At 43.3% G+C, this 16,020-nt stretch overlaps 3 protein-coding genes across 6 annotated transcripts in view; 1 reads left to right on the top strand and 2 right to left on the bottom strand.

The window, feature by feature from the left end:
* fam13b (family with sequence similarity 13 member B) overlaps positions 1-3,853 on the top strand; it is a 37,413-nt gene extending 33,560 nt beyond the window's left edge. For 3 of the 4 annotated variants that reach the window (XM_088430915.1, XM_088430917.1, XM_088430918.1), the window contains 6 exons: positions 10-200; positions 667-750; positions 829-924; positions 1,114-1,469; positions 1,542-1,643; positions 2,745-3,853. In XM_088430915.1, the coding sequence (XP_088287041.1) occupies positions 10-200; positions 667-750; positions 829-924; positions 1,114-1,469; positions 1,542-1,643; positions 2,745-2,868 (953 nt within the window). In that variant the 3' untranslated portion in view covers positions 2,869-3,853. The remainder of the gene's footprint in view (positions 1-9; positions 201-666; positions 751-828; positions 925-1,113; positions 1,470-1,541; positions 1,644-2,744) is intronic. The other variant, XM_088430916.1, reaches the window with a different exon arrangement.
* A 632-nt stretch (positions 3,854-4,485) lies between these two features.
* Positions 4,486-13,171, bottom strand: klhl3 (kelch-like family member 3). The gene is made up of 15 exons (XM_088430919.1): positions 13,105-13,171; positions 12,053-12,205; positions 11,467-11,573; positions 11,283-11,404; positions 9,757-9,919; positions 8,972-9,081; positions 8,300-8,416; positions 8,022-8,171; positions 7,830-7,947; positions 7,363-7,560; positions 7,156-7,257; positions 6,966-7,094; positions 6,048-6,188; positions 5,834-5,977; positions 4,486-5,136 (listed from the first exon to the last, which is right to left on the bottom strand). Exons 1-15 carry the CDS (start codon positions 13,122-13,124, stop codon positions 5,108-5,110), a joined length of 1,803 nt encoding a protein of 600 aa, XP_088287045.1. The 5' UTR covers positions 13,125-13,171; the 3' UTR covers positions 4,486-5,107.
* An 814-nt stretch (positions 13,172-13,985) lies between these two features.
* Positions 13,986-15,667, bottom strand: LOC148413665 (heterogeneous nuclear ribonucleoprotein A0-like). Its single transcript, XM_088431874.1, has one exon. It carries the CDS (start codon positions 15,596-15,598, stop codon positions 14,642-14,644), a length of 957 nt encoding a protein of 318 aa, XP_088288000.1. The 5' UTR covers positions 15,599-15,667; the 3' UTR covers positions 13,986-14,641.
* Positions 15,668-16,020: the final 353 nt, after the last annotated feature.

Genomic DNA, 16,020 nt, shown 5'->3' with positions numbered 1-16,020 from the left:
TGGGCGCAGACGCTAAACACCGTGCCGAGAGCGAGCTGGGCCCTCAGACTCGCCCTCGCAGCAACACGCTGCCCAAGAGTTTCGGCTCCACGTTGGAGCAGGCGGCGGCGCCGCACCCCAGCCGCGAGGAGACGGTGGAGCTCATCCAGAGACGCGTGAGCAGCAAGCGGCCCGAGGACGGCTGGCCTGACGACATCAAGGTGAGCCACTCATTTAGGATTCCTCTTTGTGATGGGCTAGTGTCACGTGAATGAACAATGGGTGCAGATCCAAGTGGGACAGGGGATTTGAGATCGGCTTGTGTTTATGTGGTTTCTGTGTATCTGTCCTTAGCTGGTACGCCAAGCATATTGTCATGAGGACAATACTTGTCCATCAGTCCTTGGGACCACTTGGTGGGAGGGGGAATGGAGATTGCAGTGTCGAACAGGATTGGTCCTCCAGGGGAAAGGGTCTTGGTAACATTTGTTACCTTAAGTCTTTAGCATTAGGCTGTGAGTAGGGCTTGAATTAGCCAAATTAGCTAACAGTTCTTCGAGACGAGACAACAACTTCTCCACGGTGACAAAACATTTTGCGCGATTATGCTTCAAGCGCTTCCAATTTGCAATTGAGGTCGCATGTCGCGCATGATGACTTGACGCCGCGGTTTTGTGCCCGCCGCAGAAGATGACAAAGGAACAACTGTCCAGCGAGAAAACCGTCCTCCAAAAGAACTTGCTGCACTACGAGGGCCTGCACGGGCGACCGGTCAGTTCACATACACGCTTGCTGGTCGAGTCGTCTGCCGCTCGCTCTAAAGTGTGTCCTCTTGGCGTGTGGTGCCAGGTGACGCACGAGGAACGTCTGGTGGTCAAGCCTCTCTATGAACGTTACCGTCTCATCAAACAGATGCTCAACAGGGTGACCATCACGCCTGTTACTGTGAGTATGCCTGCATTTTTTGAAGCTGTGCAACATGACACTTTCAAGATGTAGTCAAAGGACCGATTTATGGTTTTCGTAATCGTCTAAACAAAAACAACAAAAACGATTAAGCAAATCAATGCTCCCTTTCAGACCCCACTAGCATTAGCGACAATCTCATGTTGGCACGTTGTGTCCCCCCACAAGGTGTCTCCCTCCACCAAGAGGCGGAGCCAAACCCTTCAGCCAATCATAGAGGGAGAGACGGCTCACTTCTGGGAGGAGATCAAGGAGGAAGCGGAGGAGGAGGAGCGAGCGGCAGGAGAAAAACACGACAAGGAGGAAGACAAAAAGGAGGAGGAAGACTACAATGAAGAGGACGAAGAAGATGAAGAGGAGGAGGAGGAAGGAGAGAGCAGCGGAGGTGAGATGCAGAGTTCAGAGGTCATCATGGCCATGGAGACCAGCACCAGCGCCGGGGGCTCCATGAGGACCAAGATGGCCGAAGGCTCCGGGAAGATGGCGCTCGACCTGAGGCTGTCGAGCTCCAACGCTTCGTCCATGTGAGAACGCGTATGCGCAAAGGAGACGGGAGACAAGATGGTGACCTCACTTCCTGTCTGTATCCCTTTTAGGCCAGAGCTGCTGGAACAGCTGTGGAAAGGCAGAGCAGAGAAGAAGAAACTTAGGAAGACCATCCGAGAATTTGAGGATGAATTCTATCAACGGAACGGCAGGTAGCCTTTCAATCCATGGATGTGCTTTCAAATTGAGGTCTAAGACTTTGTTTTTTTAATGTAGATCATATTCCATCTTCTGTCATCAAATTATCTATCAGTGGTAGAATATAATTTGTATCTCTCAAAAGTATTCATTTTATTAGTTATGTCAGTGGTGTTCAAATTCTTCTGAGTGCCTCATACAGAAAATTGGAAAAGGGCTGTGCTATTTTTTTTTTTTGTTTAACTTACCAATTACTAACTCAGTGCTTCTCAAATGTTGGTGCAAATGACCCCAAGGTAAAGGCTTTTTTTTCTCATGTGAAGTGTAATTGCAATAAAACATTCATAAATTGTTTGAAAATCATGAATATAAATTATACATTGGCCCGTCACGATGTTTTTTAAGAGATTAAACCACTTAAACACAACAATAAATAAGATACAAATCTTTATTTGTAGTTAATATTCATTTTGTAATAGGATTCCACTTCAGCGTTTGTGAGTGCATCATTCAAAGGGAATGGTTTTTCCAAATCAACTGCAGTGCTTGTTTCGGCCAGCAGAGGTCACCAGCTGCTTCCTAAAATGACTCAATTTTCCAGAGGCTTCCTAAAGTGACTCCATTTTCCAATAAATTAGCCATAAATGACCCACAAAACATTTGAGCATTACTAAAAATTTCCATGCATTATCCTTAAGATTGAAGCCTGATTTGGCTCCTGTTTGGCGTTCAGCTAGTGTTTAATCTGGCCATTTTTTTCTCTGCTTTTCGCATGCACGGCGCAATTGACTCGCTCTGATTGTATGATCTTCTGACTTTGGCTGGTTGCTTGATGTGACGTCATCTTAATTTGCATATCCGGATCCACAAATGCAAAGGATCAGGTCCGCGAGAGTCGCACTCATACGTACTCACATGCGTACGTCTTTCTGATGGCGATCTTAACGCCATGGGTTTCAAGCCTTGTTTAGTTTTCCTTAGCAAGTCCAGGACTCGTTCCCGTAGGAAACAATGTTTATTAAAACACAACATTAATATGTTGCTCCACCGCATTACTAATAACCCTTCAAAACAACGCTAATGAGTGATTTCTTTGCGTATTTCAACGTTGCTAGGAACGTGCAGAAGGAGGATCGCGAACCCATGTTGGAGGAGTACCGAGCCTACAAGAGACTCAAGGCTAAGCTCCGCCTTCTGGAAGTGCTCATCAGCAAACAGGACTCCTCAAAGTCCATATAGACACACACACACACACACAATCTTCACGAAGGAAAAAAAAAAAACTTGAGCAACTCTCACTGTTGGATCGTCAGCAGCCTCGACCAATCACTGCTGCTCAAGTAGCATCCGACCCAAACCAAACAGAGCTCATACGTCACCGGGGCCTCGAAGAGCTGTCGCTCTTGATGCCTCGGGACCTTTTACTTGTCCTTTTAATACAAAGTTCAAAATCATTTCGTGTCTTTTTTTCTTCTTTTTTTTTAAGCTCCTCTATTTGCAGTGGTGGTGGTGGTGGTGGTTTCCTGCCGGCAGGTCGTGTGTGGAGGTTTTGGAAAGCGTGCAAAAGCCAGCGTTTTGTAGGCAAAGGTGTATTTGTGTCGTCAAGGTGTTTAAAGGGGGGAAGAGAGAGAGAAAACTAACTTATTTTGCACAGCGTTCTTCAGAATGCAGCCCTGTTGGTGTGTTGTAAAGATGAAGCACTATATATATATATATATATATATATATATATATATATATATATATATATATATATATATATATATATATATATATATATATATTTGTGTGTGTGTGTAGCCCTTCACCACTACAACACATGTATATGCACGTGTGTACATACAACCACGTGAAGAATGTATGTCAAATGTTTAAATTATTTCACGGTCACCCCCTGATGTCTTCGTTTCATGATACTTGTGACACCTAAGGGTTTTTTTGTTTTGGTTTTTTTTTTATCGCTGTAATTTTTTTTAATTATTGCTGTAATTTCTCATATCTGTGACTTGTTAAGTGTGCGATGGAAGTGATTTTTTTTTTAATCTAAAAGTGTACAAAGCAGCTTTAGAATTTGCGTGTGCACATCTGTGATGTCCAGTGATGTTTCAAATTTAAAAGGAAAAAAAGCTTGCATGCTACAACTTAGAAACAGATCCAATGTTTTATTGTTTCTATTGTTTGTGCCATAAAAGAGCAGCAATAATAAAAGTGTGTGAACGATCTACACCTACAATAATTTCTTTTTTTTCTACATATGCAGACAAAAAACGGTATCCTAGACAAGGCCATTGCATGAGTAATCAAATTCAATTTGTTTATTTGCATCATCCTCATGGCCACCGTTAAAAAACACCCTTCACCAGCAGTTTGGGGGCTGCAAAAAAAAAAACGAATTTAGAATTATCTTTTGATCACGTCATATACGAAATCTGCTCAAGCCATTCAAAATTGTCAGTCCATCGGTGTATTTTTGCACAACCTTCTGCCACCACTAGAGGGCGACATTTTACTTGTTTACTGGGCCGTCCTTCCGTCAGGCGCTGGTCTACTTGTCTGCACTCATACTAATTCGCTTTACTGTTTTAGTCCTTACATTTTAAGTGTACACCATGTCTGTCGTTCTATAGTTACAATGCAATTGAAACACAACACTGTAATTTAAGTGTAAAGTTAAAACAAAGGGTTTCAACCCATCATGTTTAATATATAGGGGACGAGTGCAATTAACAATTATGTCCACTAGACGGCAATATCATGCTTTGGAGTCGACTCCAAAATGAACTGAATAACTGAACTGAAACACTGAAATGCAATTCCCCGACAGCGTTATAAAATAGGTATAAAAACAGGTATAAGAAATGATAAACCGCAATGTTTTTAATCTGTATATGTTATTTAAAATAATCTGAGGCACAATAACAAATGTACAAAGACATCACATTTGACACTTAATACAATATGAAATCATAAGCATAGATTTTCCAAATATACAGTGCATTTTGACACCAAATGTTTTCTCTTATGTTGCCAGTTGTCTAAATACAAAAGTACAGCATTTTTTTTTCCTTATTGGCACACTTAAAATGCTCTGGACCACCATTTTTTTTTCCATCAGTAGTGTGTGACACGTCAATGCGCCTCTCACCTGATATGCATACAAATATTTGTTGGCATGAGTATTAAAAATACATTTCTTTACAAATATTTCATGTCCACATGAATGAGTGCAAACGTGTTGTTGCTGGTGGTTGGCAAGTTGGCACCGCTTGTGTCGTCCGTCCTGAGAGCCTGAGAAATGTGTGCTTGACACCAAAGTGCGCATGTGTTGCTTGGGGGGGTTGGGGGACATCCTCAGCGGTGTAAACAGCGACTCCATCAATCCAGATCAATGACGCGGGACGAAATTCCGACTGGCTCTTGTCGAGCAGCAAGCTGAGGGGCCTGTCTCTCCTCCGGCAATTTTACACGCGTGTTACTCTCAAGAAGGTTTGTCGATGACTGCAACTCCTGCACGGGGCGACAAAATGAACAATAGAATTTTAATCCTGTTTGCGGGATAGAATCATTTCAAATGAAAGAGAATTAATTGATGCCACGTTGTCAAGTTCAATTAAGGAGGGACAACTGTCAAATGTATTGCCATCCATATATAAATTCAACACCTCGGGCTGTCAGTCAAATCATTTTCAAATTGATTCATCCTATCAATTAATGAACTGAATAATTGATAGCACTGATTGAATGTGTGTTGACGTTTTATTTATTATTTAGTGAATGTGTGCAGAGATTCAAGACCTGTTTAAAGTGGACTTGCTGGATTTAGTCAAGCTTTTTTTCACCAGTAAAAGCCTCATCGAGTTCAATAGATGAACACCACATTTCAAATAAATACCAATCATTGCTGGTGGGAAAATGATTGGCAGATGTGTCAAGTTTAATACACAAACCACACAATACTGATAGCCCCTCCTGTCAAGTCGAACATCTCAAAAAAATGCTTGATCAAGTTCAAAATGGTCTCTGCGCCCTACGTATATGAAATAGGGTGAATAGATTCACATTTGGCTATTTTCTCAGTCTTTACGAGCTGGAATGACTTTGGGTTCACAGCTGTGCATTATCAAGAATTAAGAGCTGGAACGTTTGAGACCATTTGAATATGAAGGTAAATCCAAACTTTTTAGTATTGAAAGGTGCGCCTCACCGGCATAGCTGCGTCCGTTGCTCATGTTGGTGGGGATGAGGCTCCACTTGTCTACGGCCGGGTCGTAGAACTCCACGGAGGAAAGGTTGCACGAGCCGTCGTCACCTCCGATCACGTAGAGCAGCCCGTTGATTGCGCACACGCCTGAGAAACACACGAATAAGCTACAAGGCTACACGCTCATGTTGGTTGGTGTGCTAACGTGTCCGCTGACCGGCGTTGCGGCGGCACATGTTCATGTCACAAACGGGCCTCCACGTGTTGCTGGGCGGGTCGTAAACCTCCACGCTTTTTCTGACGAGGGGTCCGTCGTGGCCGCCGGCCGCATACAGCTGACCTCCTAACACCCCCACACCTGCAAGTGCAATGTAAACAAAAGTCAAATTACAAGAATAATGCAAACAAATTTGTGGCTGTATCAATAAAACTTGGACACACATATTAGACACGAAATAATAAATAAGAGCTAAAACTAACACTCATTCGAATATTTATTATGTCAAACTGTTTTTTTTTCCTTCTATGATTTGGTTGTTGGTTTGCTGTGGTACATGTCAGAAAATGTGGATCTTCATTTCTAAAATTAAAGCCGATGTTTGCAAATGTCTTTTGAATCAACACAATGAAAATATTCAAAATTAGAAATATGTTTTTGCTTTCTACAGCAAAAAAAATATGAGATTTCCTGTTGAGTGTATTTGGATATTTTTAGGTCACAAATTGATTATTCGACAACCAAAAATAATTAAATGAAGCCATTGCTGGAGAAATAGCGTGTGAATGCTGAACTCGGAATTTATGGGAGCATGTGCATTGCTTAAAGTATACTAAAATAATAAAACCAAATTAAAATTTTTACTTTGAAATTCTGGAAAAAAACAAACCAAAAAACAAAAACACATCCGTATGGATAAGACGAACAGCTTCAAGTTGAAATTAGTCAAAAAATTGGTGGAGTAAATATCATAACAATAATAATACAAATAAAGGTAGAGGACAAATTATGAACATTTTGGTAACTGATTCTTGGTGAAAAATGGATTTACCGGTTCGAATAATTCCCTAATTACAGGCTTTGGGATTTGAAAAGCGCACTGTGATGTGGATTAGAGTATGAACGAATGCATTTCACCTGCCCCACTGCGTCGCGTGCTCATATCAGCCACGTAACACCACTGATCGGAGACGGGGTCGTACTCCTCCACCGTGCTGAGACACTGACGGGACGCCCCGTCGTAACCCCCCACCGAGTACAGCTTACCTGAGAGGCACGCTCGCACTTAGGTCACGCGATCGCCCTTCTCTCAGAGAAGCGTTCGTACCTTCGATCACGCCGACACCAACGCTGCTTCGCCGCGTGTTCATGGACGTCACGTACGTCCATTCGTTACTTTTTGGGTTGTACGCTTCCACCGTGGACAGACCTGGAAAGCAGACGCGGAGACATGACGGTGGATAATCGTCTTTGTCTCTTATGACTTTTGATGTCCAAGAAGCGCAACAGTCCGCCCCGCGAGGTGTCTGTGTACCTATGCTGCCATTAAAGCCCCCCACGGCGTAGAGCAGCCCCCCCAACATGGCCGCCCCCAGCGTGCTGCGTCTCTCCTGCATGCTGGCCACGGGGCTCCACTGATCTCTGGCGCCGTCGTAAATGTCCACCGTCCTTTCGCGCAGAGAACTGTTGAAGCCGCCCACCGCGTACACTCGACCTGCTAGCGACACCACGCCTGCACGCGGAGAAAAAGGAAAAAAGAAGCTAATCCTTATTTTATAACAAACTTCTCACGGCAAAGAGAAAAAAAGACTTTCCCTGGGGTCATCAACGCCCCTCCTCGGGGGCCCGCCCCACTATTTGAGAAGCAATTGATCTTTGTAATGTCATAGAGATTTACAAAAAGAGAACAAAAAAAAGCAAGAATCAATTATACCGATTTCTTCTTGTGTCACCATGACGACCATAGCTCTCTCTCCCAAACACACACACACACACACACACCTGCTCGGCAGCGTCTTGACGGCAGCTCCGCGACTTGGTACCATCGATCTTCTTGGATATCGTAACATTCCACACTGCGGATGGCTTTGGGAGCCTGGCCGCCCACCACCATCATGACCTGATCACAAACACGCGCACGCGCACGCAAACGTTAAGATACAGGGACATACATAAGGTCGCGCGTGGGAGCACCTTGGGAATGCTGACTGGCGTACGCGGTCGCGTCCTGTCCGTTTTGATGAGGTGCCTCTGGTCGGCTGGAAGGAGGTGGTACTTCATGGCCTCAATGAGGAAATCCTTGCAAGTGTTGTTGTTCTTGATTAGGGACTCTTCTTCTACTATCTGAAAAAGGACGCGGTCAGTCGTGGGATCGTATTTTTAGGCAGTATCACCCATCTTTACCTGACGGACCCTCAGAGCCGCGCTTGGTTACAGCCGTGTCTGAGTGTGTGGCCGTTGCATGGACATACCTGAACCAGGTAGTCTCGGGACAGCAGTGGCAAGCGGACATGCTCCATCAATTTTGGCATGTGCTCCACACGAGAGACTTTGTCGTGTTTGATCCACCAGATCATCGCCTCAAACACCTACGGGAACCAGCAGGGGGAGATTAATAGGAGCATGAATAAAAAGCAATAGAAATTACAGTGCAATCAGGTTTTCAAGTCAGGGTTTAAAGCATGGATGTTTCTAGACCAATTTGGGGGAGGGACTTTAAAACTGAGTCCTAGCACACATAAAAATTCAAACAAAAACAGCTGTGTATCCTTTTTGAAACAACCTAAAAATAATCTAAAACCACAGAAGAGGAAGAGCAACAATAAAGAAAAAAAGGTTGCAATTCTGAATTTTTTTCCCACAATTTCATAAGTCAGAATTTTGGAGTTAAAGTAAGAATGTTCACTTTACTCCGAATTTTCAATTTAAAGTTTGAATTTTGACTTTAAAGTGAGAATCCTCGCTTCCGGTTTGTTTTCTCAGAATCCAGAACTTAAAGTAAGAATTCTCATTTTTTCGTATTCACTGGTCCTCGTCCTCTCCTATATAAAAACATGGGTTTTGTGAAAAAGAAAAAAAAAGACAAATAAAGAGTCATATCACCCAACCCAAAAAGCCAGGCTCTATTTTGCATGTTTTTTCACCTTCTCCTCAGTGGACACGGTCAGCTTGTCGCTGGAGAACAGGCTGCAGACCTGCTGCAGAGACAGGGACGCAAACTCCTCACACTGGACCACCTCTGAAAAATGCTGCTCTGTGAGGCGCAAAAACAGGTGATCATTTCAACAAGGCTAAAAAGAACAGCAACACTTGAGTATTTTTAATTAGTGCCCAACCAATATGGATTTTTCATGCCGTTTTTGGTGAGAAAAATCCAAATTACCCATTATCATCTGATTAATGTAAAAAATGGAGAACAAATTAAATATAATGTTTGCCTATGTTCCTCCGTCCTCTGGAAAGTCACGCATGGCGACACGACGCATAATAACAAACAACAAAGGAAATTTAATTAATTTAATTGAAAGCTTGTTGTCTTTTGTAAACTTATATGACGCACAAATGTGAGTGCACCATTTTGTACTAATATTTCTGCCGCCTTACTTTCTAAACAGATCAACAACGGCAAAATGTTGTATCAATGGTGCAATATGAAGAAGATGATGATGGATTCTATTATTTTAATCAATTTTACTGTGAGCCGCCCAAATAATAATGTATGCAACAATACTAAATAACAATTGCTAGTGGCAGTAGAAAAAAAAAAAGTCAAAGGTCAAAGAATGAGCAAACCCTTCTATGAGCGATAATGCACCAAATTCCATTCCTGCCGCAATGTTTAAATGACATTTTGCAAGTACTTTTGAGGCATTTTCAAAAAATACTTGTCCTTTTAAGATTCCATTTGTACGCACGTAAATGAGCTCACCGGCATATGCGTGAGCCTGTCCGACGAGCTGCGTGCAAGTGTGCATGTCTGCAAAGGCTCGGATGCCCAAGCAGTTAGATGGATGAAGCTGAGACTGCAGGAAGTCGCAACAAGCCTGCCGCACATCCATCAGCTGGAGAAGACTGGCGGCTGGCAGCAGAACCTGGCGGGGGACACACACAAAAAAAGCTCTTAGCAAAAGAGGCACAAGAGGTGCTGCTGCTTCAGTATTTCAGTCATTTGCATTGTTGTGATAGCTCTGATTTTGGAAGTGAAGGGGTCTTTCCCTCCAACCGACTTTTATTTTTCAACTTTGAGAAGATAGCTCCAATGTGTCCATGTGATATTCAGGTGTCCGGTTTAACACAACTCGCCCGATGACCGGTAAGGCTTCTCTTAGTGTTTTCAAAATTATGCATTGTGGGTACAGTGACGTCAGCGAGAAGTGTCTCTGTGACGGCAAGTGGCGTTGGTGGCACACTCGTGAATGAGGCTCACAGCTAACAGGGGGAGGATTTCCTGTCTCTCTCCATGTGCTCCCTTCCTGAACTAATAATAACAGGAAGTGTACGGACGTGAGTGCATATGTGTACAGAGCTGGAATGAGAAGAGAAGACGTCAGTGGGGTGTTTTCAAGGTGAAAAGTAGTTATCTGTACATGTGAGTTAGGAAAATGTATGCGATATTAAGTAGCATGTCCACCATGATCAAATATAAGACTATGATAGAACTTTACAGGTTGCACTTCTTATGTTGACAATGTTAATAAAGTTCTATTTTAGTTGTGTTCAGATTTGCCTTTAGAATCAGCAACTACATACTCAGTTCAGCACCTGCATTTTTTTTGTGGTTTTGAGAGTTAAAAAAAATCTTTTAACTCCCTTCAAATGAATTTCACTTAGCATCAACTACACATGAATTTCCCCTATTTTAGAGCACACCTGGTCCCTATCTAAGAGACCTACTGAAAGCCAGAGTCGACTGTAATCATATTTTGGGCATTAAAAATTATTTTATTTATTCATAGCAAATATTCTGTGGATGTATGCATATAGTGGCAGATATACTGGATACCACTTCTTTTTATTCCGCAATATCAGTATCCGCACTGGCCATAAAAAAAAAAGAAAAATAAATAAAATAAAAATATAGTATGAGTAGAAGGGCCATATTCTCACGTGGCACATATTCATTAGGAAAAAATAAACATCACCATCCTGCATTTTACCCACACAAGTACAGCACAGATGAGCTTTTGGCTGGTCGATCAGGACAAAGCATGCTGCAAACTTGAAAAAAACTACACATAATCTACATGCTAAAACATTAAAAAAAAAAAAAACTATGAAAACACTTCCCTTTCAAATTTATCATCCTTAAAAACAGCTTAAAGAACATAAACATTTGTTCCATAACTCTGGCTAATAACCCTGAATAAATTGGCTCTACAGAAAAAAAAAACCTGAATAGAGTAAATTATGAATTGCGGAATGGGTAACAGTGAATGGTTCACTCAATTACCTCACCTGTACATTGTCCTCCGTGACTTCAATCTGAGCCGTGTAGATGTAGTCCACCAGCATGGAGAGCGTGGGGCCGTCCACCTCTCCGATCTCCACCTGCTGGGCTTTGCTCTCACTCATGTCGCCTACACACGCGCACACATCAGTATCGAAGCACGCGCATGCACAAATCAAATAAGGTGGCCACCTGTGAACATGGCGAAGAAGTAGGGGCTGGAGGCTGCCAGGACCACACGGTGCGCTGCCACCATCACACTTCCCGCCACCAGCTGTACATCACACAGCATCTTCTTTCTGATGGGACGCCCAAGATGCAAGTTCTTACAGTTTGATGTGGTGTGGTGATGCATCCGATTTAATACCAATAAGAATGAATCAATAGGAGAATTTTGTGGATACCCTGAACCAAAATGAAAAAGTGTCTTGCTTTTTTCAGGCATGGCTTGAGAGTTAAGACTTTTTCATGGGCCTACTCCTGATAAACATGTCAAGCATTTATTGAATTTCATATTTTCGAGAGAACTCGCCAAGGCTACGTTTTCACATTAATGTAAATGGACAAAATTCTCTCATTTTGCTGAAATGTCTCAAAATAGCTGACTTCCTGAGTGTTTAAGCATGGCTTCTCAAGTTTTTTGTGGGTCTACTCATGACTGATATGCATTTATATCACCAATTGAACCTGACATATTTTTCACTTTAACGAAAACAATTTTAGAATGTTAAACCAAAAAGGATGCTACCCCAAAAAGTAGATTAAAACATCAACATACCCTCTGAGGTCATTCATGAGTTGGAAGGCTTTCTTCATGTGCGTATGGTTAAAGGTCAGTGTTCCGCCATTTACTGCCATAGATCCCTCTTCTCCTTCTGGTTCGGTGTGGCACCTGAGAAGCGATGGGATCTCCAAACTGGCGACGCATGCTCTGGAAAAAAAAATAAAAAAATCAATGATTTACTCTATTTCCAAAACCGGTGACCAGTGGTGTTGACTATCTGAACTGCAAGTGATGAGAAATCATTTTCAGAATAATATTGAATAATGTTTGCAGTATATTAGATACTCTGTCAAGTTAAATCGGAGCTTAGGACAGACTGTTAGGAGGATTGTATTTTCGAGAATTATTGTAGAATAAAAACATGGACGTAGTGGAGTGGGCAGACTTCCTTGCGTTTGACCAAACTTAAAAAAAAAAAAAAAACGTGTGCGATACAGTGGGGGCAATGCATATGCGCAACTAGCATCTGCCTCGATGAGTCTCGAAAAAACTTTGTTACTTTGATAATAGAATAATTTATATTATTTCCTGATCCAATACCCTCTTATTTAATACTTTTCATGTAACATTGCAGCATTTGTCAACACTGAAGGAATTACTGAGCTTTTTGTTAATTGAATCACTTGACAGTGTAAGTTTTTATTATATCAAAAAACGACTATTTAAAAATAAATACAGGCAGACGTTTAGGTCAAGTTGAGCAGCGTTAGCATGAAGCAAATTTACATTCACCACGAGCTCCATCTGACAGGAATTGTTGTTGATCGTCTTTACAACGTTGGACGGCTCTTAGAAAGCAGTTATTTGGCTATATGTGTCCAAAACAGGTGAAATTTAGTGAGCAACGAAGCATATTAGCTCACATCATCAACATCAACAAAATGCTAGCGTATTCGTGGGAGGATGGGGTATCGAAAGGCAGACAGGAAGCTTGTTTTCTTTGGAACGTTAGACATTTGATCTGCGAGTACGTAATCATAATGGCCTGATGTGGGTGTTATTTTAAAAAAGTACAAACAAATATACAAATTAGAAGAAGAACTCACCCTGGCGACACATCATCCATCCTGGCGGCGTAATCACGCAAACGCACTACCACGGGCGCCCACAGCCACAAAGATCGTCTATTGCAAATGTGAAACCACTCCGGCACCTTAAATAAAAGATGCGTACAGTTTTCTGAAGTAAAAAACAATGTTTCGTCCCTAGATAATTTGATGGCTAAATTATTTTTCATGATCACACAATACATATTTTGCCATTTTCTGTGCACAGAAAAGGTCGTATGTGCCTCAATGAATGAAGTAACCACCGAACATGGATCAGCCAGAGAAAGTCACATGACCAAGTCCGGCGTGAAATTAGAAATGAGAAACTTGCAGGTAATACTTTGTGTCCTGAAAACTAACTTCAAGGCAACTGAATAGCTACACAACTGCGTTACCATGCAAAATAAATGAATTTCCTTTTCAATTGGAAAGCGAATGTGTAATATGATCGATAAAGAATGAATTCAGTACTTGTATTTCAAGTTTTCCACTTGGAATTTATTTAATTATGGTGTTTTCATGCTTTTATTTTTCTACTTCTTCCTGGAGAATTTAAAGCTGACAGAGCTCCTGTGGATATTTGAGGATAGAACATTAAGATTTTTTTTTTAAATCAGGACTTTTTTAATACATGACTTGCTGAGATTGCACGTCTTAAAATGATTTCCCAGTCCAGAAAATTACACAACCTTTTCTAACCAATACGTACATCAACCTATTTTGTTGAGGGATTAATTCGCCCTGAGAAAATTACAATGCTGGCAAACAATTCAGGGTGTCCCCGCCTAATGCCATTAGAGATGGGATAGGTAGCTCTATAGAAATCGGATGGATGAAAAATATCAGGTTTCATCCCCCCAAATAAATAATTTAGTACAATTTGTCATGTGTTTTTATTGACTCAACCTTGAAGCTACCTGCTTCTCTATCTCAAAATGGCGATCATCAAAAAATGCAAATGCTGCCCCCTGGGCAGCACTCGTGACACTGCACCTTTCAGAAACTATAAACATTTAAAGAAAAGAGATTTTATTTTCCGAACATTAAAAACTTTAATAAAACCAAACTAATGGGTATGCTAAACAGGATTTCATAACAGTTTTAATCGACACACAAAAAAAACAGGAAGAAAAAAGAAACGTTCGCCTGCTTGTAGGAAAGGGGGAAGGGTACAAAGAAAGTTTGGCGATTTCAATTACCGCGAAGTGTGGACTTAAAAACCCTGCGAGAACTCAGGAACAAAAACAAAAATAAAACAAAAATCATCGACGCGAGAAAAGCGGTGACAAACGTGTCCACGCGGAGCGAAATGACATCTTTTCATCAATAATTCACAATTCCGTAGTAGCAGTAGCGTCCGCCAAGAGGAAACAAGCACAGATGGAGGGTGTAAAGGGGGTATACTCATTCATTCGGCGGGGGGTGGACATTCCCCCCCCCCTAGCCTCAGTCCATGGTGGTGTGTATTCAAGTTCTCTGGAGGCCTGGACTCCCCAACCCCCCTCCCGTGGCCGTATCAAAAGTGGAGGGAACTCTAATAGCCGCCCCCGTAGCCGCCTCCTCCTCCCCCCCGTCCGTAGCCGCCTCTGCTGTACGGGGCCCCGCTCCGGAAGGACGAGTAGCTACCCCCCTTCATGGCGCCGTAGCCGGAGTGCTGCTGTCCGTAGCTCTCCCCGAAGTCCCCGTTGCTATACCCGCCACCCATGCCGCCGTCGTACTCTTCATAGCCGCCGCCGTAGCCACCGGCACTGTAGCTGCCTCCGTAGCCGCTGCCTCCGTAGCCCCCGTCGCCGTAGCTCCCGCTGCCGTAGCCACCTCCTCCGCCGTAACCGTCGCCACCTCCATAGCTGCCGCCGTAGCCGCCTGCCCCGTAGCCACCGCCACCTCTTCCTCCGCCGTAGGTCGACATGCCTCTACCGCGACCCCGGCCACCGCCTCGACCGCCACCAGCGGCGGACATCTCCTGCTTGCTCATGGCTTTCTTCACCTCCACCTTGGTGCCGCTGATCGTGTGGAATTTGGTGAGCGCCGCTTTGGAGGCAGAGTCGTTGTCCATGAAGAAGACAAAGCCGAAGCCGCGCTTCTTGCCGGTTGTCTTGTCGGTGATGATCTCGGCCTTCTCTACCGTGCCAAACTGGGAGAAGTAGTCGCTGAGGTTCTCGGCTTCTAGGTGGTCCTTGACGCCGCCGACAAAGATCTTTTTGACGTTGGACGACACGTCAGTGTTGTTCGCCTCCTCCCGGGCAACGGCCCACTTGATCTCCACGCTGCGGCCGTCAACGACATGTGGCCTGGACGCCATTGCTGCGTCGGCCTCCTCAGGCGTCGTGTAGGTTATGAAGCCGAAGCAGCGGGAGCGGCCTAGCATCTGGTTCCAAACCACCACGCAGTCGCTGAGCGCGCCAAATTGCTCAAAATGAGCGCGGAGGCCTTCCTTGGTTGTCTCCACATTCAGGCCTCCAACAAAAAGCTTTGTGAGTTTAGACGACATGACTGCTTTGAGCAGGGAAAGGTGCGACGAACCGTCCCTCTCCGTCTTCAATGAGCGACCGGCAGGGCGGGCCGTTTGACTCCCTGCCTTTCGTAATACGTTGCGGGCGCTGATTGGTCAGATTGAATACAAGGGACGCCCCCGTCGAGGCGACAAGCCAATAGTGTTTAGAGCTACAACTTGGTTTCGGAAAAAAATGAGTTTTCTGCTTGTTTCGGTTATTCCAAGCGGTTCCGTTTTACAGTGCTTTCTGAACTGTTACGCCGCACACGTGTTTGCTTGATGGCCAACTTTGACCATATTTTCCCACCTATTTTATGTTTACTTTAATTACACTCAATCATTGATCAGCTGTTCTTTTAGCCCTGGCACTGATTCATGTGTTTGGTCATAGGTTTTACAAAGCACTTCCATTGAATAAA

Source organism: Hippichthys cyanospilos, chromosome 13 (assembly GCF_059441005.1).
Source record: "Hippichthys cyanospilos isolate Australia breed blue-spotted pipefish chromosome 13, RoL_Hcya_1.0, whole genome shotgun sequence".
NCBI lineage: Eukaryota > Metazoa > Chordata > Actinopteri > Syngnathiformes > Syngnathidae > Hippichthys > Hippichthys cyanospilos.
Note: the sequence above shows the minus strand (reverse complement) of the source record. Positions and strands in the feature narration are given on the sequence as shown.